Source organism: Epinephelus moara, chromosome 18, assembly GCF_006386435.1.
Source record: "Epinephelus moara isolate mb chromosome 18, YSFRI_EMoa_1.0, whole genome shotgun sequence".
NCBI lineage: Eukaryota > Metazoa > Chordata > Actinopteri > Perciformes > Serranidae > Epinephelus > Epinephelus moara.
This window is the reverse complement of record NC_065523.1, coordinates 31,951,060-31,973,996: the sequence shown is the minus strand read 5'-3', so window position 1 is coordinate 31,973,996 and position 22,937 is coordinate 31,951,060. Positions and strand designations below refer to the sequence as shown.

Sequence of the window (22,937 nt, the reverse complement as noted above, 5' to 3'; positions counted from 1 at the left end):
TGACGTGTATGTTGTATGTAGGGTTGCAACGGTACAGTACGATAATGGCCTCAGAAAATATTGCGGTATCACGGGATCATAGACTTTATCTTGCTATCAGTCACAATGAGCCTCAAAGGAATGAAAACAGAAGGGTTATTTTTGGTTGAACAAACTTTTTATTACTATAATTGAAATTTGAAACCATTTCTTAATAGAAGTATGTGTAAAAAGTTTTTTAAGTCCAGTTGAATTTTTTTCAATATTGTAGATAAGCAAATGTACATAGTATGATAACAGTCAACATTTATATTACAGTATATCTTGCAACTGGTATATCACTGCAGCCCTATATATATCACACTAGAGATAACGCTGTTGTGTTTCATGTCAGGCTATTCACGCCCCTTTTTCTTCCATGAATCCGGCATGCCGTATTAAAATCGCACACTGGGGCGGCATGATGCCACTGTCATTTGGTTCTGTGCAAAAATACAAAGGTGGTATAAAGAAGGGGCTTTGTAGCCGCTCTATAATGTGATCTCTGTGTAAAAAGGTTTTTTGTATGCGACCAGACTTTTCTTTGGTATTATTTTTTCTAACTGCGGCTCAATAACGTGGCATTAATTCGTCATGATTCTCTCCTGCGACTCGATTGGATGCTGTCAGATTGGCTCAGTTGAAGTGGATCATCGGGGAAATTAAGTGTCAACTTGCAAGAAATGAAGAGCTGTAACGCTAGTTGATTAAAAAAAACTAATTGATTTGTGGTATACTCTTTAAATAACATACTTTTCCATCTTTGGGCTTGGAGGAAGGTATCAAGGGTTTACAAGTCAAAATACTCAAGTCCAAAGTCACAAGTCCATGGTGTTAAAGTCAAATTTCAGTTGCAGACCGAGACCTTCTTGAAGAGGTGGTCTCAGTCTGGTTACAAATTAACTCTGGTGCGGTTGGTTTGTGGTGAGAAGGTGTTCCGACCTGGATGTGAACCAACTGCAGTCACATGACACATTGTTTGGGTTAAACATGAGCATGTTACAGTCCTGGAGGATTATTAATGTGCACCTCCTCCTGTACTGCCTTAATATGCACATTCAGCACATCCAATGCATCAAAACATTGTTTTCTAGTTGGAGCCGCGCCTCGTTTTCAAACTGTATGGTTTGACTAAAATGAACAATGACAGCAATATAGTCCACGATGAGCAGCGCTAAAATCAACCTGCGTAGTTGTCCCTCCATTGTGACATTAGAAAGTGTCACATTTATCTTGCAAGTGTACTCTTCTTCAACGTTTGCTTTACTTCCTGGATTTTTCCCACATGGAAATTCTGACTAATCAAGAGCAGCTTTCTCACACAAGGCATTTGATCTGGTCCGCTTGTAAATGCTGCTGCTTGTAAAACCACTGGTCTAAAGTCATTAAATTAGTGACTCCAGTCCACACCTCGGGTTTAACACTGAGCACCACAGCACTCATACACTGGTTATCAGGAGTTGATAGAGCACACTCCCAGATCCATGCCTTGATCCTGGAGCTGGTAACCATTATGGCATTTCCTTCCCACGATTGTGTAACGCTTATCATTTTCTTTCCAGTGTTTGTCTGGAACGAGGTTATCCAATCAGCAGAGAGACGGCGCTGGATAGACACCAAACGGAGATAAAGCTGTTTCTGATTAAATGTGTTACAGGAGGTGAGAGGACTGTTGCAACCTTTCGATTAACAAAGAATCTCTTCGCACACTGTGCACAAACTTTTCCTTCTGAACAGCAGCTCTGAGTCAGATGATCGATGGAGGCAACAGCGATTAATGCCGCTCGGCTGGATTGCATTGACCAAAATCTACTGCGCGATAAGCTCTTCTGCCACCTCAAACTTTCTCATTGCTGCCAAGGGGGGGAACAATCTGGAGCAATCTTTAATTGCATCTGGAGTTAATGGCCGTAAATGGGTTGGTTGTGGCGGGAAACCTCGTCCCTGCTAATTGCTCTAATGCACAGGAGGCCAATTGCCAATTTGATGGCATGCTCTCTCTGAGTAATTGAAGTTGGGCTAATTGGAAGAATAGATTGAAGGCCGTCTGATAAGAGAGTGTGTGTGGGTGTGTGTGTGCGTTTGTGTGTGTGAAGATTGCATCTATTGAAGTGAGGAATTGACCTTTGTGGGTGGCAGAGTCACCAGAGGCCACTGTGGGAGAAAAATAAGCGCAGAGCAGAGTGAAACTTCCTGTCCTCGGATTTAAATAATATATAGTGTGAGTCACTGGTTCCCAACCTGAGGGTCTCTACCCCTACAAGGGGTCATCAAACCTTAGGAGGTCTTCTTGATTTTAAGAGATTTAGTGCAGGATTTATACTTCTGCGGCGACTGAATTGATGTCGTACCTACTGTGAAGCCTCTGCATCAATGTAGAGCCTATGTCGTACCCTACTGTACACCGTAGCCTGACGTGCACCTCCCCAGAAATGTAACTACAATTCGCACCATTTCTATCAGTGGAAACAAAGCTTTTATTTACTTTAATTTCACAGGTTTGAAACAATAAATTGTGAAGACAATAAAGCCTCCACTAAAATAGCATTTTAAGTCTTGTGTGTGATTTATCCTGGCTTCATATGAGCAGAGGAAATCTCCGCTCATCGCCAGGCTAATTTATACAGTGTAAAATGCCATAGGCTTGTGCTAATAACGTTAGCATGTTGTATTTGTTTGGAAAACATGTTTAGTATAAGACAGTTGTTTTGTCGGTGAACCTTGTGAGTTGTTATGAAGCTGAATTATGTAACGTTACCTTTGTTAAATGTTGCTGTTGTCCCTGGTTTTATATGAGTAGAGGAAAAGTGTGCTAGCTGCTAGGCTAAATTATGTATGTTAATGCCATGGGCTTGTGCTAACAACGTTAGCATGTTGTAAAATGTGTCCAGATAAAGACAAGTGTTTGTCTGTGAATGCTGTGAGTTATAGTGAAGCTGATTTGTGTACTTGTGTTTGAAATTGTCTGTATTAAGCCATGTTTAATGTGTGTTTAATGTGTGTTTAGAATCAACTAAACTTTACAGCATTTCACAGGAACCTCCGCCGCTGACTAGTGTTTTGGAGGTGTAACTGCAGAGTGACACAGACACACCACGGCACAGGTATAAATGCTTAGGCGTAGGGTCTGCATAGAGCTGATGCACAAGTATCAATCTCACTTAAAAGTCCAATTTATAAGATTAACAGAGCTTAATTATCTCCAACTCTCCAAAACAAACAAACCAGGTGGATTAAACGGGTAAAAACAGAATAAAGCAGTTTCATGCTACAAATAAGTGTTTCTCATGTGTTGTTCGGCTTGTCACAGACGTCCCACTCGCAGAGCACCTGCTAAAGTGTTCTCACTTTTTTTCCGATAACCGAACGTGTGCTCACATTATATCTGATCCAGATGTTCAGAAGATTTTTACCACAAGCTGAGTTATCAGCAGAGGTCTCTTCCTCGCCAAAACAAACAGACCTGGGCAATTAATCAGGTAAAAACACTGAATAAAACAGCGTCACGTTCCAAATCAGTGTTTCTTCAACACTGTTTGGCTTGTCACACATGGGCCACAAGCCCAGCACCTGCTGATGTGTGCTCACTTATTTCTCTGCTAACTTCAGATCCAGACGTTTAGGCAGTTTGTACCAAGAGCCAAATTATCCACAGAGGTCTCTTCCTCTCCAAAACAAACAGACCAGATGATTACAACTGGTAAAAACACTGGATAAAGCAGTTTCATGCTACAAATGAGTGTTTCTCATACAATGTTTGGCTCATTGCAGATGGCCCATTTGCAAAGCACCTGCTGATGTGTGCTCACCTTTTTTCTATAATAACTTAAGGTGTTTTTACGCATTTTTACCTTAAGCTGAATTATTGGCAGATGTCTCTTCCTCTCCAAAACAAACAGACCTGGTGATTTAAACTGAGTAAAGCAGGTTCACATTATAAATCAGTTTCTTGGATGCTGTTTGACATGTCAGAGACGGGCTGCTAGCCCAGCACCTGCTACTGTGAGCTCACCTTTTTTCCTCTAATAACTTAAGATCCAGGTGTCACGGAGGTGCAGAGTATGTATGTTCTCCCCATGTCAGCGTGGGTTTCCTCCAGGTGCTCCAGCTTCCTCCCACAGTCCAAAGACATGCAGGTTAATTGGTGACTCTAAATTACCCGTAGGTGTGAATGTGAGTGTGAATGGTTTTCCTGTCTCTATGTGTCAGCCCTGTGATAGTCTGGCGACCTGTCCAGGGTGAACCAGAGTGAGATGGTTGTGTGTGAAAATCCCAGTAAATACTCAGACCAGCCCGTCTGGCACCAACAACCATGCCACGTTCAGAGTCACTTAAATCACCTTTCTTCCTCATTCTGATGCTCAGTTTGAACTTCAGCAGGTCGTCTTCACCATGTCTACATGCCTAAATGCGTTGAGCTGCTGCCATGTGATTGGCTGATTAGCAGTTTGTGGTGTACCTTACACAGTGGCCAGTGAGACTACATATATATAATACTGACAATCATATAAAAAGTTCGTAAAAATATCAGCAACTTTCAGCAGCTTTTACTTTGAAGTGCTGTTTCCTGCTGTAGAGTGAGTGACTAATGGACAGCTACTTGACAGAGACAGCAAACTAGCTTGATGACATGGCCAAAGGTAAATATGAGGCTGAGTGTATTAACCTGTGTGCACCTTGAAGTAATGACTTAAGAGAAATCTGGACTCTGTGACGGACCAGTTGGGAACCACTGGTGTAAAATATATATGCAAGAGGTTATGATGTGGTGTTACACTGCTACTTGTGTTCAAACACTCCTCTCCTCTCAGGCTGTGTGAGTTTGATAGTCACTCCTGATTAGTCTTGGTGCGCCTAAACACTGCCCCCTGGTGGTTTAACAGCAGTACTCCATCTGCCCTCCCTGTGTGGCTCCAGCAGGCGCCTGCAGGCATGGCACTGAATCTGGTTGGGAGAGTAATTGGCTTTTTGGTGTGCCATCTGTGCAGATTGTGAGTGGGAGAAGCAAAAGGTTTGAGAGTACGACAAACAACTCTTTTACAGACAAACCTTTTTATTGATAACACCAGCATGTGGAGAAAGTCAGAGTGCATCGCTGGGGAGAGACACGCCTTGTGAAGCTCTTATCTCTCCACGCACGCAGAACACATCCATTGTTTCCAGTGCGCCAACAGAGCCCAGGCGACTGTAATGCAACTTTGAATATGAAGATGTTAATCAGTGATGGCACGAGCCTCCCACGGTGCTGACAGGTTTCCTGTCCTATCCTCCTCCTGTCTTGTCTCATCTCATCTAATCTCCCTTCCTCTCTCCTCTTCCTCCTCCCTGCCGCTCACAGATGCCTCTGCTCCGCTCAGCAGTTTGGCACCTTCAGAGTGACAGTTTCACGCCTCCTCTATCGCCTCAGGGCTATTATATACCATCTTAGAGCAGCACACACACACACACACCATAAAGACTCACTTCCACTAAGCATTTGTGATGTAGATTTCCCGCCAGAAGAAAGCTGGACTATCTGAACCCATCCAGCCTCCATGATGAAACTCGAGCAGATGAGTCACTCTGCTGAGTCCTTTCTTCTTTTTGGGACAGAGGATGGTGCCACATTTGAAAATAACACACAAATATTTACATTTGAAAACAGAAAAACACATGTTTGTGCCAAGTACAATTTAGTGCATGAGCCGGGTCTCCCCCAGCTCTGGTTTTTGGTGTATGTCAGTTCTTGTGTTTGTGTTGGAGCAAGTTATTTCAATCATTATTCGTCATAAGGTTCCAGGAAGTTGGTGGTCTGTGGGCGAGGGATGGTGTAATCCTTGTCAGGGTCGATTTCCTGAAACACACAGAAACATTAGAATCACACATTTGTCATGTCAGTGCAGTTAATAGCCGTGATAAAGTGTGCTTTCATTAACCTTACAGTATGACTTGGCTATAATTGCCTGCAGTAGCGAAAGGCCACGGTGCTTAATTGTGAAGTGGGATTGTTAATCCAAATGGTTTATTACTCACTGTCACAGAGAATCCGGACTCGTAGGGCGATCGCAGCGACTGCTCAGTCCTCCTGCCTGAAGGGAGACACATGATACAGTTAGCTAATTATCGGTTCATTATATATTGTTCATCATAAAGGCTCACAGCAAGCGCTGAGCTGACTGATAGTGGAATTCATTTTCTCATGTTGGACATCGGCTCCATATTCATTCTGGCTCGTAGTTATAATTCAGTATAAAGGATTTCTTTCAGGGAATCTTAAATAGCTGCCAGACTCTCATGTAGAGTGAAATAGCTTCTATACACTTTAGTCTCATTGTTATTTTTACAGGAGTTGGACAAAAACGCGCCTAAAGCAAAACTTTGTTTTAAGAAAATTACACATTTTAAAGGTCCAATGTAGGATTTAGGGGTGAAACTAAGGGTGGCAGAAATGGAATATAATATGTTTTCTTTAGTGTATAATCACCTGAAACTAAGGGTGCTTTCACACCTGCCCTGTTCGTTTTGGTTCAGTCGAACTCAGGTTCATTTGGGCAGGTGTGAACACAGCAATCGCACTCGGGTGCACACCAAAACAACCAGCTTTTCAAGAAGGTCTCGTTCTCTGGTGCAGTTTGTTTGTGGTGAGAACATGTTCTGACCTGGATGTGAAGCAACTGCAGTCACATGACACATTGTTTGGGTTAAACATGAGCATGTTACAGTCCTGGAGGATTATTAATGTGCACCTCCTCCTGTACTGCCTTAATATGCACATTCAGCACATCCAATGCATCAAAACATTGTTTTCTAGTTGGAGCCGCGCCTCGTTTTCAAACTGTATGGTTTGACTAAAATGAACAATGACAGCAATATAGTCCACGATGAGCAGCGCTAAAATCAACCTGCGTAGTTGTCCCTCCATTGTGACATTAGAAAGTGTCACATTTATCTTGCAAGTGTACTCTTCTTCAACGTTTGCTTTACTTCCTGGATTTTTCCCACATGGAAATTCTGACCAATCAAGAGCAGCTTTCTCACACAAGGCATTTGATCTGGTCCGCTTGTAAATGCTGCCGTGAGAACACGAACCAACTCTAGGCAATTATACAACCTAGTAACAAAGTTAGTCCCTGACTCAGACCAAAGCAAGACAACTCTAGGTCTGAAAGCACCCTGAGAATCTTTGTGGTTTTTGTTACCATAGAATGAGCCATGTATCTCTACATATGGAGCAGGTCCTGGAGCTTACCATCCTACTGCTGACATTCTGTGAATATGACAACAAATGATGCTGCCAGGTCTGTAGTGAATGTCTGTCCAATATCCAACTCAAAACTACAGACGTTCAATGTGGAAAGTGTGTGCGAGCCTTTAGAGATTTTATTGCTACAGCAGTACTTGGTCTGGTATGACCACTAGCTACTGGTGGCTAATGTAAGGTAACGTTAGCAAACTTCAGATAGATGGTAGATTGCTGTGTAACCACGGTATGGTCCATTAGGGATCAGCAGGGGGCAGTGTTCCCCGACTGCATGACTTTCTGATGACTTTCTCCGTCATCAGACCTTCGCTCGAAAATCTAAGAAACAGTCCCCTGGAAAATGCAGTTCTTTTTTATTTAAAATTCAGTCCACATATATGAATATAGTGACCTCGTTGTGTTGAACCTTCCGAGTGTTTTGAGTTTAACATTTCGGCCAATGTAAAATGTCCTTGCATCTATACACACCTAAGTGATATTTCCTCATGTTGTCAGTCAGATTATTAGGAAAGTGACGCTATTTTTGTGATTTTTCGTCTTAATTTTTTTTTCTGGGGAGCGTGCCGTTGAATGGTTTAATTTTCACTATGTATAATTATGTTGCCACTTGCCAGTAGTTTGGTGCCCTCCTGCTGTAAGCTTCATGCCTTCCTTTGGGTATTAGCTCCAGCGCTGACACTGTGTAACGGACAGTAGAGTCAGTTCATGGCTTTTCTTTAGTTGTACCACTCTTTCATCATTTACTATATAGTTCAGAAAAACTTACATTGTCTCGCTTTAAAGTCATTAACTCCACAAGATGGGTTCTGTTCCTGTTAGGTTACACACCATTTTGCTGGTGTGTTTCGCCCCAAACAGTTGGGGGTTTGGTGCCTCACTCAAGGGCACCTTGGCTGTGCCCAAGAGGTGAACTGGCATCTCTCCAGCTACCAGTCCACGCTACATATTTGGACTTGAACCAAATATATGAACCCAAGTCGTTATTGACTGAGCTACTACAGCGCCATGTTTAAATGTTAGGTAAACAGTTCGTGCGATGAGGCAGAACGCATCAGCCGTGATACAATCTCGAAACGTATCGGCTATCACCTTTGTGTTAGCTTTTTGTCTAATTCATCTCCATTCATACACAGGTATCTGTTTATAAAGATTAGTTGAAGTGACCAAAGGACGTCTTGGCTCGCACATCTGCTGGCTACACCGGGTCTCCCGAAATATTGGTCGTCGTCCCCAGGGACTTATTGTCGTCAGACCGATAGCGCATGGGCTCTACGACTGGTTCGGACCAAACAAACGATGTGAAGATGTAACTTTGTGACGGGGTTTTGTCTTATTTTCTGACAGTTATTGACCAAATCAAAATTATTTGATTAATCGAGTGAGCAAATAATTGTTAGTTGCAGCTTTAGTTGTGTGTATAAGCCCCTCGGCATGATTCACGACTTTGAATTCCACCCCACTCAGTCAGACAACTCCTCACCTCTCCTGCTCTCACCATCATTCTCAAAGCTTCCATTTTCCCTGCCTTCCTTGGGGCTTGCCAGTCCTGGGATATCAGCACTGGGGCTCGTCCAGCCTGCGAAGCTCAGAGGGATGTCCTTGGACTTGGCCTCCCCCCGGCAGAAGAAGGCGATCTGGGACAAACCGAATCCCATCAGTAACACCCAGCCGTTGGCCACCAGGGCGATGCAAATCACTGGGTCGTCCCATTGAGGCCGACGGTCCACCTCTGGGTTCCCCCTGATGAGCATGGTGATCCACACCACCCAGATGCAGGCGGAGAGCAGCAGTGTGAAGAAGAGCAGCGTGGCCTGTGCTTGGCTCTGCTGGCGGACGGCGCCGGTGTAGCCGTAGCTGTATGTGAAGCAGGAGCGGCACAGGAAGTGCAGGGAGAGGATCAAACTGACAGCCAGGAGGCACAGCACGTAGATCTGCAGCATGACAAATTCCTTCTGGCTGTACTCGCATGGCTTTCTGTCCCGCACCAACACGACGATCATCCACTGGGTAGAGATGATAACCTGCACGGTGAAGAGCCCCAAGGCCAGAGCAGGCTCCCCCCAGCCGCGGGCTGCCGCGAAGCCCAGCAAAGCCAGGCAGCGAGCCAGCAGGCAGGAGAAGGCCAGGGAGAAGAGCACGCTGAAGAGGAAGAGCCTGGTGGGGCAGGTCTGAGGGGTGAGGCGGATGATGAAGGAGAAGGTGATGGCAAAGATCCCCGCTGTGGCCAACAAGAACATGGTCATGCAGGCCACCGTGCTTCCAATGCTGCTGTGCTGGTTCCTGGACGACATACAGATCCACAGGGACCAGATCAGCATGCCCAGGAGGAGAGCAATGGTGAACAGGAAGCCTGAAGAGGCCAGGGTCTCCAGGACGATGCCCCATGCTGCCCTGCGGTCACACAGGTACCTATAGATGGGGTTCAGTCGTCTGCCACAGCCCGGCACGCCCTTCAGGAACGTATCATTTGAGGAAGAGGTTGTTGCATTGCTTGAGCTGCTGTTGGCTGACTGACACAGACAGGTGAGGGGGACATAAAAGAGCAGGAGGAGGGGGAAAAGGGATTTGTGCTTCACGGATAAAAAGGCCATATTCATAATCCACCTGAGGATTCAGTCCTTCCTTTGATACAGACGATCTTTTTATCCTGAAAACAAAAAGCACAAAATATTTCAATAACATCAAATCGGAGTACAAGATTCCCTGAGTGCGCTGACGCCGCTTTGACTGACAAGTGGGATGAAATGGAAGACAGGATAAAGAGGTCACAGCGTGGAAAAGTCAACGGAGGGAGAGTGGTTTGACAGCCAGAGTGAAGAGTGCAGGAGGAGGGAGTGCGTAAACATGCCAGAACAAGGCAGAGCAGTGTGTTAGCCAGGGATAAGAATGGAGGAAAAAAAAGTACTGCAACATGGAGGTGAGGCTGGGACAGAGCAGCAGACATGAAAGGTAACTATACTGCTGCATCAGCCCATAAGACAGAGATTCACACACACACACACACACACACACACACACACACACACACACACCAGGGAGGGGTTGTGGTTTATATGCGGTGCAGATTGGAGGTGAGAGATATTCACTCCTGATAGCTGATTGCCACTTCCTCCAGACTGTAACAGAGCCTTTGTTTCAGCGTCAGAGATTCAAATATGACCTTTAGTAGGATCATTACTCGGTAAATATGACCCTCAACTTCGCCCTGACACTGGCCTTTATTTGGGTTGTCAGGAGATCACACAGTGGGAGAAGGATTTGGGAAACAATGGCAGGAAACACACCACTTAAGGAGATTATTTCCATCTCATTATAAGGGCTGATCAGCCAGTTAGAATAGCTATTATTAGACAAAGCTGAAAGCATAGACTGCACATGATTTCCAGAAGTTTCACCCAGTGTTACAAGGAAAATAGCTGCACATGATCGCTGACTGTGACTCAAACTGTTAAAGCTACACCTCATAACTCCAAAGCTTGACCAAACCTTAAGAAGAACAGTCGAACTTACCTTTTATCCCGTGATGTGAGAGTAAACTTCTAAATCCTGCTCCAAAGTTTGTCTAGAAGCCTTACAATAACACCCGCTTGATGCGCCTCCCTATCCTGATGATGTTTCCATATCTCTGCCAGGCAACAGGAAGAGCACGAGAGACAGGACTCTCTTCACCTTGTGTCAACAGGTTGGGCAAAAGCAAGAGAAACCTGCACCCCGACTCATACCTTCCTGTCAGACCCCTCCTGTCTCCCAGTGTCCCTCCCTCAGAGAAATAGGTGGGGCTCACACACCTGGAGGTGATGATGCACACAAACACCCACAGGGAGGGAGAGCTCACTCTTCCCTGGCTATGATTCCATTTCCTGAGAATTTGCATCGCCTTTCTCGATAACACGTGGACTTTATGTGGCGTAAATGTGGAGTGTGTTGGGATAGTCATGTAAAACACGCTTGTTGTTGTTACTGATTTAAGGTGAGAGCATAACTGACTCATTCCAGTCTCATCGGGATCCAGAACAGGACCGGCCGTCACCCTTAGTTACTTGGAAATCACAGCAACAACATTTGGTATTGGTGATTTAGCCTCAGGGGGAGTTGAGTCAAGACTGGAGAGAGTTCTTTTAACTGTTGTCTTTAACAAGTCCACACGTAACACCTCAACTCATGCCTGTACAAGTAGAGTCTACAGGGTGTGTTCGGTCTTCAACTGTAAAGTCACTGTTGTGCTGCAAAACACAGCTTTATCTTTCTAATCATCAACATTGTTTCCTGCAGCAGCTGAAAATATCCACATATCTGTGTGTGTGTTATGTAACAGTATTAATGTCTATCTACTCAATATTTCAAACCTAAAGTCTCCTTGATGTGTGACCCTGATACCAGGGGAATTCACACATGACATCATTTATTTGAAGCATTCCACACAGTTCCCTGATACTGTCAGGTTGGGCTGAGATGGAAAGACATGAAACATTTGTGTACAGATTCTCAGACACTCTGTAATGTTAGCAGCTCATTATTTTGAAAACCATAGCGAAGCCAAGTGTCTGGGAACATCTGCTGATGGATTGGATGTTGACAGAAGCCATGTGGTAGTGTTTCTGTGGTGAATTTTAGAGCTTAAGGTCTTTATTTTCCTTTCTCTTTTGTGTCTTTTGAAGGGGTCGTCACCATGTTCCCAGGGTCCTACTGTATGTTCCCAGGGTCCTACTGTATGTTCCCAGGGTGGTGAGTGCTGTCTTCACGGTTCAAATTTGCAAAAGAACAAAAGGACATGGATGTTTCAAATGCAGTTTGAATGGTAAAATCCAAATCTATGGAGATATCAGTGTCTAAAGTCATGAAAACTGTCTGAGGCTGGGTTTCAAGCAGTGTGGTATCAGTGGGCTTTAAGCCGTAGGTGGGTGATTTCAAGATAACTCACCCAGGAGACTTAAACTGAACATTTAACCCAGATGAATCTAGGGATTAAATATCTAAACAACTATTGGGTGAATTTTGTACAAACATTCATGGTCCACAGACGAATGTTTGTACACATATTAAGTGGAAATGAGGCGTAAAGGCTTTTGACGGATGCAAAATACGCAAAAAACAAACCTGTTGCGAAAATTTTAACGATGGACAAAAGGTGATTGACACAGTGTGAAGTCATATTTATTTTTAGACGTGGGACCATTTTGGACGAAAAAGGAAGTCCATTCATCCATCCCCTCTGTAATTTTGCAGTCCGGATTGGCCTTGAGTACGTTAAAATAAATTGAACTTTTGCGGTGGATTTCAGAGAGACCGTATGACAGTGTGCTAGCTTAGCTAACAGGCTGTTTTCTTCAATTCAGTTGCCTGTGTTGATTGCCAAGTGAGTTTGTTTGATTAAAAAGAACTTGTTTATCTGGTTTTAACACATTGTGAATGTGAGAAATGTTATTCTGTTAATACTAGTCCATACCCATTGGTAGCTTTGTCACCTTCTACCTATAACAATCCTCAATGCCTATGTGCAGTTTCTCATAGATTGACCACGTCAGTGAGTAGAAAAACGTGGGACAGACAGAATGACTGACTGACAGTTTCCGTGATTATGTACAGCATACCATACCATGACTTAGTCATACCAAAATTTAAAAAAACAAACAACATTGGTCCACAGGGGGAGCCACAGCGATCGGTCGCATTTTAGCCATTTTAAAGCATTTTCCTGTTGTTATAGCGCCACCCAGTTGCCAATTAGAGTTAAATTTCTCCAGTCACCTTNCTATAGCGCCCCCCTTTGGCCAATTTATGTAATATTGCTTCATTTGCATCCTCCCATGACCCTCTACCACTGTGCCAAATTTCACATGGATTGACCAAGTCAGTGAGGAGAAAAACGTGGAACAGAGACACAGACAGAGTTTTCGTCATTATATAGTAAGATATGGTTAAAAATGATGTATAGTCAGACTATCATTATGACTTGTTCAGCTGCTCGTACGTCTTTTTAATTAGATATTTCACAAAACATGCCTCGTACCTGGCAGGCCAACGTATTCATTTATTTGTTGCCATGCAGTATTGGTCCTGTTTTTGCCCTGGTAATGTTCCTAGAGCATATTCTAAACTACTACATGGTGAAAAATTGACAGAATTAGCCTCTCTGTCATGGCTACAGGTAGCTACTATCAGATTTCTATCCATCCATAAAGAAATGCACCTCCTTGCGTTGGACAGTAGAGGCATCATCCGTATATTTACGATGTATAGACACTGGTCACATATATAAGTGGAAACAAGGCGTTAACAATTTTTTTGGTCGACTGAGCCTTTACAGTTTGAATATGGTCAGGGGTTTGATTTGTAAGCTACATTATACTTGGTACCAGATGATTTATTTTCTTTGTGAGATGTGAAAGAACAGTTTCTTGTTATCACCGTGATTTGTTTTCCTTTCCTTTCTAAGAGCCTCTCAGGAAGCCTTAAAATGAGCGTTAATTATTATTAGATGTACTCAAACAGCACTGTAGTTCAGACACAGAAGGAAATGTAACAATTAGAAGACAGCTGGGAATTGTTGGAGAGCCCTGTCATTTTATTTCTCATCCAAAATACCAAGTTATGATTGTTTCCCTTTGCTTGTTCATTTCAACCCTACCATGTTCTTTTCATCTTTTATTCGGGTGATACAGAGAAAAAAAAAGACACGGACAACATGAGTACTAAAAATATACACATTTTACTGCAGCTATCAGGACATACCAGCTCACAGTACATTTTCTGTGGTATTGCGCTCGCGAAACATACAGTATACGCTTTTTGTTTTCTCTAAGGAGGGACGTGGGTTGAGATAGCAGCAAGGAGAGAGACGGGATAAAAAGGGAGTTCATCCTCACGTGAAGGTGCATTGTTGTTTTCATCATTACAGCATGTTGCACGCTCTCCTTGCATCCCTAGGTGTTTACAGTGACCTTTTGCAGTAAAAAATAACAATGCAAAATAAAAGCGGGAGGAAGTACAAAAGGTGGGAAGACAAGGTCAAAAGGTTGCGATGCTGAGAACAAAATATTTACATTTTTTTAGACAGCTAGAAGCAAATACATGCTAGTATTAACTAGTGTTTTGCTTGCGTCCATTGCCGTGGGTTTGGAGTGGTGGACGGAAAGAAGGGAGTCCGAATGAGGAGGGCGGAGAAGTCGGGAGAAGACTATCATAGATGGATGAGGGAACAGGGAATAAGGTATGTGGAGTCTTTTTCTCGTCATCCATTTCAAGTATATATATATAATATAAACAGTATCATATAATAACATAAAAAGAAGAGCATTATTATGCTTTCCATCCACTTAGTGGAGTGAAGCTTGAGGTAGGTAGACGAGAGGGCATTAGGGGGTTTGCTGGCAGCCTTATCATGGCGTGCCAAGCCAGGATGGAGAGAGGGCAGGGCGGAGAGGATTAGGCAGAGGAGAGGTACAGGCAGGCAAGGAAGGCAGGAGGCAGCAGGTTTAGATGATGCCGTATTTGGCCAAGTCGCTGAGTTCCATGTCGCCGAAGGCTTCCCATGGGCACACCACTGTGATGTCTGTGCCAAGACCCTCCATGCCGGGGATATCGTCACCAAAGCTGGAGGACAGAAAACAAACAAGTGAGTGACCTGGTTTGGTTGTTTGGGTTTAACATGTCCAAATGTATAATTTTCTTTACCCCTTCTGGCCTGGCTTGGGGGCCTTGCTCTTGAATGTACGGGTCTGCCTCTGCTTGAACTTGGGTGGCCCCTTCTTGGGTGTGGTGGGGCCTGTTGCTCCACCAGGAGCCAGGGCGCTTCCTGCAGGGGGGCTGGCGTTCATTGCTACTGAGGGTCTCTGGAAGACAAAAGGCGTTTTTGAGAATGCGTCACCACACTGCGATCACAGTTTCCTCTGACTTATCCTCTCCTGTCCTCTCTGTCTGCTGCCCACTGCTAATCCTGTTTCCTTCCAGCTCTCAGTGCCAATCAGAGGAGATTATGCAGATTAGTTTAAACAGCCAGATTAGCTCTAATCCCACTCTGATCCACAGCGGGCTAATTGCCCTTCTTGAACAACAGGGATGCCATGTGCAATGGGACATCGGATTTTTCCATTAGCTTCAACTTAGACACCAGTTCAGCTGCTCATGTTTGGTACTTAAGATATCAAACTTTAAGATCACATTCACATCACTGCATCAAAACATAAGTCAAGACCTCTCGAAACGTCCCTGTCTGTCCCTCTTGTCCTCATCTCCCACCTGATCTTACACAGTATCCTGCCTCAGCTCAAGCTCTCACCCCCCTTCCTCTGACTCCTGACACTGGTAATCCTGTTAAAACAGTTTGACGAAAGTGGAAACCAACCTGCTTTGTCATTCTATGTAACTCAAAAAACATGCGCCACCTGCATCAGCACATCTAGACTGCCTGTGGACAGAGTAACAGAGGCTCCCCTGAGCTGACTATCATCCTGATCTCATGTGTAGAGATCACCGAAGCTGCACCAGAGCTGCCCGACATGTTATCAGCCATCTGTTGTTGTGACTGTTGCCCCTGAAGTCAATCCTCTTTATGCTGGGTTCACACCTGTTCTCCCCTTCAGGTTTCTACTAATGCGTTTTAGGATTGTCATCTGTGCTTCAACCCACAATATGTGAATTTTTTTACCCATTTAAATTGCAACGTGGAACTATGTTGCTAGCACAGACTTAGTAGAACACGTCAAACTTCTTGCATCCAAACTGTTTGCTATATCACTTACGTTTTAGCTAGCCATCGTTCTCATCAAAGTTCCCCTCATCTAAATTCCTGCCTTGTTTGCTAGTTCAGTGCTGACATGACTCATTTAATCTATAACCAGTCCACGAGTACTTACTATCGCCATGGAAACAGCATAAAAGCTTCTATAATTAAGGTCAACTTCAAGTTAAGTCAATGAGGCTGTTGCATCAGTAGAGTTTGTTCTCACCTGTTGTCACAGATATCCCAAGAGGACACTGCCGTTCTCTGCTCTGACAGTAGTTCTTTCTTCTTCTTGCTTCTTCTTCTTTAGTTTGTGAGGTGCGTTGTCCGTGTTGTGCTTTTATATGTTCATCTCTAATCCCCTCATCCTCCTCTTTCCAGTCACATGGGCACCGGAAAAGGTCAAACTTCTCCGCCAAAGCTAGCATCTTCCCCCCTCCTCCCCTCCCCGACTCTAATTGTCCTTGTTCCCATCATAACCCCGCCCGCCGCTGTCCGCCCTACCTGCAGTGCAGCTTTACTGGGTAGACGGTGTCAAAGATCAATCTGGGAGGATTTGATCGAGCTTATCCCTCTAAACCTCAGCAGGCCTGCATTCTGCTTTGCCGCGAGGAGACGACTTGATGGTCGCGTTACAGGTCCATGTGAGATGCTGTTTACACGTGTGAGATGTTGTCAGTGAACAATGAACTGTTGTCACATTATTTTTAGATACTGTGTTGTGATTTTGAATTTGAAAAACAGAAAGAATTGCAACATGGGTACATTGTTCTCTCTGGGATAGGAGTTGCGTGTTTGGATTGGGATTTACAGGATATTTCAAGTAATTAATACTTCACTGTCTTAATCAGATTCGGGCGCTGAGCCAAGCTTCTCGACATCTCTAGATGTGAAAGTGTTGTTATTGTTTAACAGCCCAGTCAGCAGAAGAAAATGTTGGCACTGTACATTTCTGCAAACCACGGACACGTTACATTTGTATGTTTCATAGATATTTCAATTTTTCTGAAGTGACGTAGTATATGAGCTCACTTTGTCATTGGGAGGTGGAGGGGATTGTGGATGGCGTGACACCTTGGCAAGACAGCTGCAGACCACTGTCCAAGACCAGCAAACAACACATCCAATTGTTATTTAGTGATTCATCGCTGTGTTTCCAGCTGATGTTGTGCCACCAAACGTGAGTGTTCTTTAGCAACCTGTGGCTGCATTTCTAGCTGCGTTTATGACACCAAACATGGGTGTTTTTATGGACTCGTGGCTTTGCTTCCAGCAGCATTTGTGCCACTCAACGTGAGTGTTTTTTAGCGCACCACAGCTGCGTTTGTGCCACCAAAAGTGGGTAGTTTTTATCAAAGCCTGGTTGCCTTTCCAGCTGTGTTTGTGCCATCAAGCATGAATGTTCTTTAGTGCCCCATGGCTGCGTTTCCAGCTGTGTTTGTGCAACCAAACATGCGAATTCTTAAGCGACTGGTAGCTGAATTTCCAGCGGTATTGGCGCTGCCAAACATGGGTAATTTTTAGCAACCTGTGGCTGTGTTTACAGCAGAATTTGGGCCACCAAATGTTGGTGTTCTTTAGTACCCCATGGCTGCGTTTCCAGCTGCATTTGTGCAACCAAACCTGAGTGTTCTTTAGCGCCCCATGGCCGCATTTCCATTGGCGTTTGTTTCACCTAACGTGTTTGTTTTTATTAGCAAACTGTGGCTGCCTTTCCCGCTGCATTTGTGCCATGACACACGGGTGTTCTTTAGCGACTCGTGGCTGCATTTCTATCTGTGTTTTTACCATTTTGTCTTGGTGGTTTTTAGCAATTTTTGCAATCAAACATAGGTGTTGTTTAGCGACTTGTAGCTGAATTTCCAGCGGCATTTGTGCCACCAAACATGGGTGATTTTTAGCAACCTGTGGCTGCTTTTCCAGCAGAATTTGGGCCACCAAACATGGGTGTTCTTTAGCAACCCATGGCTGTGCTTCCATCTGTGTTTGTCCCACAGAACATGGGTTGTTCTTTTTCAAACCGTGGCTGCCTCTCCAGCTGAATTCATGCCACCAAACGTGTGTGTTCTTTAGTGAACTGTAGCTGCGTTTCTAGCAGCGTTTGTGCCACTAAGTGTAGGTGTATTTAGCAATTTGTGCCACCAGACGTTGGTGTTCTTTAGTGACCTGTAGCTGAATTTCCGGTAGCATTTGCGCCACCAAACATGGGTATTTTTTAGCAACCTGTGGCTGTGTTTACAGCTAAATCTGCACCACCAAATGTGGGTGTTATTTAGTGACCCGTGGCTGTGTTTCTATCAGTGTTGGTGCCACCAAATGTGGGTGTTCGTTTTGCAACCTGTGGCTGCATTTTTAGTGGCTCTGGTGCCATGAAAGGAGAATGTTTTTTGGCAACCCGTCACTACATTTGCCACCAAAGTTGAGTGATTTAAGCCAAAACATGATCTTGTCCAAACCATAACCAAGTGTTTTTTTTGCCTGAACCTAACCACCTTAACCACAGTGCTGCTGAAACATAAAGAAATTTAGTATCCATTGTATAGTGTATGGATGAGTTTTGTTGAGCCAAAAGTTGTAGGTGACCTCCCTCTCCCTCCAGCAGCAACTACATGTTGGCAAACAATGCTGGACAATGTCAAACATCACATTTTTCTTTTCACTTCAGCTCAAGCACACCTCATTTTCTAAGTATTTCTGCCTAATTAGAGTTAATTACAGGCCTATTTGTGTCTGAGCCTAACAGCATGGGTTTGGCACCCTCGCTGAGAGAGCTGTGGCCAATGTGGGAGGGCCAGTGGTGCAGTGATTAAACTGATTAACACCAGTCACACAGCCAGAAGTCAAGAAGAAATCAAACAGAACTGGACCTGGAGTTTGGTCACATTCAGACTGAACAAATAACAGAGCCGGCTGTCTTTGGCTTCATGCCTTGTTCCTACCTTTATTTTACCAGGAATGTTCCCATTGAGATTTAAAATCTCTTTTTCAAGGGATTCCTGGCCAAGACCGCAGAGTAAAGAATTTCACATGAGAGATTCTTTGTTTAAAAAGTTACTTACTTCTTCCCTGATGAGGTGAATGAAAATACTTATAGATAAGAGAGTATTTTTAACTTCACTGACAGTATTTAAGGAGAGGTGAAATGACAAAGGTTGAGGATTTAGGACAGTGTTTAATGCCTCTAACCTGATCAACAGGCCTGCCTGTTATTATTTTCATAATTCAGATGATTTCCTACAAGAGGAAAAAGGTCGATGAAAGTTCAAGATTCAACATCTGGTGTAAAATAATGATAGAAAGTCTTTACTAAACGACTTAGCGTGTGGAAAATGTTGATCTAAAGGGCGGATCCAGGATTAGCTTGTTTGTAATCAGGACAAGTGCTGAGAAAAAGCCATGACACAGCCGCAGAGTGCTGATGGGAAGTTATATAAGCAAACACTTTAGTCCAAATTCTTCAAACTATCCAAACAGGCATTTTTTGAAACTTGAGAGACATTTACTGTAATACCACCTCACACAGAGGCACAGGGGAAACTCCACACATTGGGCCCTAGTTCTTTCTCTTTGCTTAACTTCCATTTTCTACCTTGAATTCAAATCTTATATATATTTTTAGATATATTTTTTAGTTTTTCAAGGACAAAAACAGAGATAAAGCCAAGATGGCAGGGTCAAATAAAGCTACAGACATACAAAAAGTACTTGAGCTAAAAGACGAATAGATGGATCTACAGACATGCTAGCAGCTCTGTGGGCCTTACACTGGCATGCTAACATGCTGTTGTTAAGCAGGTATAATGTACACAGTGTTTGTTCTGCATTAGCATGCTAACATTTGCTTACAGGCACTAAATTAATGTATTTACTAAATTTCATGGCAATCAAATACACGATGATATTTCAAGGTCTGAATGCTGTGAAACTTAAAATCTTAGATTGCTGCCATGGTAACCAACATCCAAATACCTACTTTAATGCTTCGGGATTTTATACCATATATATGCATTAGGGGTGGGGGGAAACATTGATTCAGCATTGTGTTGCGATATTTTCATGTGGCAATATTGTCACACAGTGCCAGGTTATTATATCAATTCTTAATATTACAAATACGAAATTAAAACTTAAATTAAACTGAAAACTTCATGTTATTAGATAACACAGATGTTGACAAAGTTTTCCTTTGGGGACAAAATTTATAGTTGAAAAAAAGTAATATATCACAATATATTTAATCGTAATACTCAGCATATCGGAACACATTTAAAATTGCAATAATATTGTATTGTGTATTTAGTATTATGATGATATCGTGTCGTGGATCCTCTGGTGATACCTTTCCTTAATATACATTACCCTAAAAGTCCCCCAAAATCCCATAAATTAAAAAAAAAATAATTCAACATGATTCATTATTATTAGTTATTCTCAGACAAGGTCATATAAACTTAGTGATTCTGTGACTCCGACTTGTTCTCATCTAACCTTAGTCACGTTAGCACTCCTGAAGCTGAGACAGGTTGACTACAAGTGACAGGCGAACAGATACGCTAACAAGATGTTGGAAAAGTGAAGTGTCTGGAATAGTTTCCAAATCTGTGAAGCTGACCCCCAAAATGTCAAGTGCAAGATATGTAAAAAGAAACTGGCATATCACAAATATAGAACTGTTAGTGATGGGATTTCTCGTTCACTTTGAAGAGCTGGTTCAAAGATGCGGTTCGTTCGTTCTGTGTTTTTTTTTTTGTTTGTTTTTTGCTGTGTGTGTGTGGAGGGCGGGTGTTAGTGGGTTCAACGACGAATCGCATCGCTGATTTATCGCATCACGTGATCTGGATATTGTAACGTGGACCCAGAATAGACCCCGCACATATAAAGTTTGGTGTAGCCACAGCAACGCCCTTTATAAACAACAAGCCTGTCAATACAAGCAAGCGCTGGCGGATAGTGGGTTAGCTTCCTACCGTTCATTTCTAACCGAGGGGGGTCATCAACACAACGTGAATTAGGAACTGGCTCATTCACTCTAAAGAGCCGGTTCACTCGTTCACTTCAAAGAGCTGGTTCAAAGACTCGGCTCGTTCGCGAACATCACATCACTAACTGACATCTTCAGCCCAGTTCGGACCAAAGATTTGGCTTTAGAACATTGCAGAGAAAAGTTGCAGCGGTGTGAACTGGCAGTCTGAGCTACCGCGGCTACCTGCTGTTTCATCACGACTACAAATGCGGCTGTAGCCAGCATCTCACTATCACTATCCTCATTCATATTTCAAGAAACAGCTGCAAATCTGAGCAGAAGTACAGAAAGTTGTTGCATAGAGATGATTCACCATCTCATCTAGTTGCATTGGTGTGAACCGGCAGGTTTTTAGAACGATGCACAACCGCACATTGCGAGCAGCTGCCTGTTTCAACCCGTCTCGTCACGAATCTTTGGGCTGAACAAGGCTTCATCCGTCTTGTGAATCATTCTTTTTCTAGCTATTATGGCTAATGTGCGACCTGCATGCTAACAAGGCGGCTAACTGGGGCGTTATTTTGCACACTGATTATCAAAGATGTCCAATTTTTGCTAAAATCCTGCATTAATTTCACAAAAAATTGGAGTCGATCACATGCTTCACATTGATCAGCTGTGGTTTTGAGGGCAACATGGGCGCCTGGCCCTAAAGGAGGACGGGACAATGGCTAAGCCTCTTTAACAGTATGTAGGCTGCAGATAGGAAGGAGCTGGCCTCGTTAAGGACACAGACTGTTCTGCACAATGTAATGTAAACTCTGGATTATCAGTCTATGAACCACACAGTGAGCACCAGTCCTGTTTCACCAATGTAATCACACCACAAATGTACTGCACAGTGTGCTGAACATGTTTATGGACACGTTCTAGATTTGCTGCTGTAAGTACAGTTAACTCACCTAAGCTTGTTTATCTGTGTTAACGAGCGATAACAATGAACTGGATCGAACTGTACAGGAACCCCATGCTGTGTTGACATCTCTGATTGTAGGTCAATATGTCAATCTTGGAGCCCACCCTGCTTATGTCTGCGGAGAACACGCTAATACTGAGTCGACTAATTAGATTAACGAAAGGACTCGGTCTGGAAAACTAGCATTAGGGCAGCAATATGATGCAAAGGGCACTGCATGTGTGTGTGTGTGTGACGTGTCGAGCTCCACAGGCAGCACTTTACAGCATGTCAAACTTATATAAACATCAACTGACAAATCTGTTCTTTCATGAAGCTCATGAATTCCGTGTGTGTGTGTGTGTGTGTTCAGAGGAAACCAGGCTCCTTTTACGTCCCGGGCCGTATACAGTGCAGGCATACAGTACATACGATCTGTGTGATGTGTGGGGGTTTGCTTCCCACGCCACAGAAAGCTCAAAGAGACCATGAGTTACTATCCTCGGCACATAAGTGCACCTTTTTTTAATCAGAAAGGGTCCAGACAGGCCTGAACCACAGTCTCTAGTGTCACATGGACTCAGATGATGAACTCAAGCTTTGTTTCTGAAACTTATTTATGTGTTTGAACGCCGAGCTGTCGCCCCAAAAATAAGAAAATGTGACCGTTAGCACAAAATGTTTGACGTATATTTTTTAACATAGAATTTAAGTTGTAGGTAGGAGCCAGCAAAAACATCCACTCAGCTTCCAGTCGACCCTTTACTGTGCTTCTCTGCAGTCGCCAAGGTTGAAATATAAACTGTACTGTCAGCAGCTTTTTAGGGTTAAATAATGACCTATCTACTTATCTGTGTTACTGTAGGACAGAGGACATAGTCTGTATAAAGATAACTAAATTATGGGTGTGATACGATCCAAACACTTCTGCAAAAATACAACTTATGGTTATGGCGCAGGAAAAGTAGATTGTGCTGGATTCAGGAGGTTTTAATGGACGTTTGATACTTCCAAACTTTTTTAAGGACAGAAACTACCA

The 22,937-nt window shown here is 43.5% G+C and overlaps 2 protein-coding genes across 3 annotated transcripts; both read right to left on the bottom strand.

The window, feature by feature from the left end:
• Positions 1 to 5,062: 5,062 nt before the first annotated feature.
• Positions 5,063 to 10,970, bottom strand: LOC126405360 (G-protein coupled receptor family C group 5 member D). Of its 2 annotated transcripts, none has more exons than XM_050069064.1 (4): positions 10,769 to 10,970; positions 8,739 to 9,905; positions 6,031 to 6,086; positions 5,063 to 5,851 (listed from the first exon to the last, which is right to left on the bottom strand). In XM_050069064.1, exons 2-4 carry the CDS (start codon positions 9,853 to 9,855, stop codon positions 5,777 to 5,779), a joined length of 1,248 nt encoding a protein of 415 aa, XP_049925021.1. In that variant the 5' UTR covers positions 9,856 to 9,905; positions 10,769 to 10,970; the 3' UTR covers positions 5,063 to 5,776. The 2 variants fall into 2 exon arrangements, with proteins under 2 accessions (XP_049925021.1, XP_049925022.1); XM_050069065.1 differs by having other exon boundaries at positions 8,754 to 9,905; positions 10,769 to 10,968.
• Positions 10,971 to 13,871: 2,901 nt separating this feature from the next.
• LOC126405364 (retinal cone rhodopsin-sensitive cGMP 3',5'-cyclic phosphodiesterase subunit gamma-like) lies at positions 13,872 to 16,326 on the bottom strand. The gene is made up of 3 exons (XM_050069072.1): positions 16,207 to 16,326; positions 14,933 to 15,090; positions 13,872 to 14,851 (listed from the first exon to the last, which is right to left on the bottom strand). The coding sequence occupies exons 2-3, from the start codon at positions 15,073 to 15,075 to the stop codon at positions 14,734 to 14,736; spliced, it is 261 nt and encodes an 86-aa protein (XP_049925029.1). The 5' UTR covers positions 15,076 to 15,090; positions 16,207 to 16,326; the 3' UTR covers positions 13,872 to 14,733.
• Between the last annotated feature and the right edge of the window lie 6,611 nt (positions 16,327 to 22,937).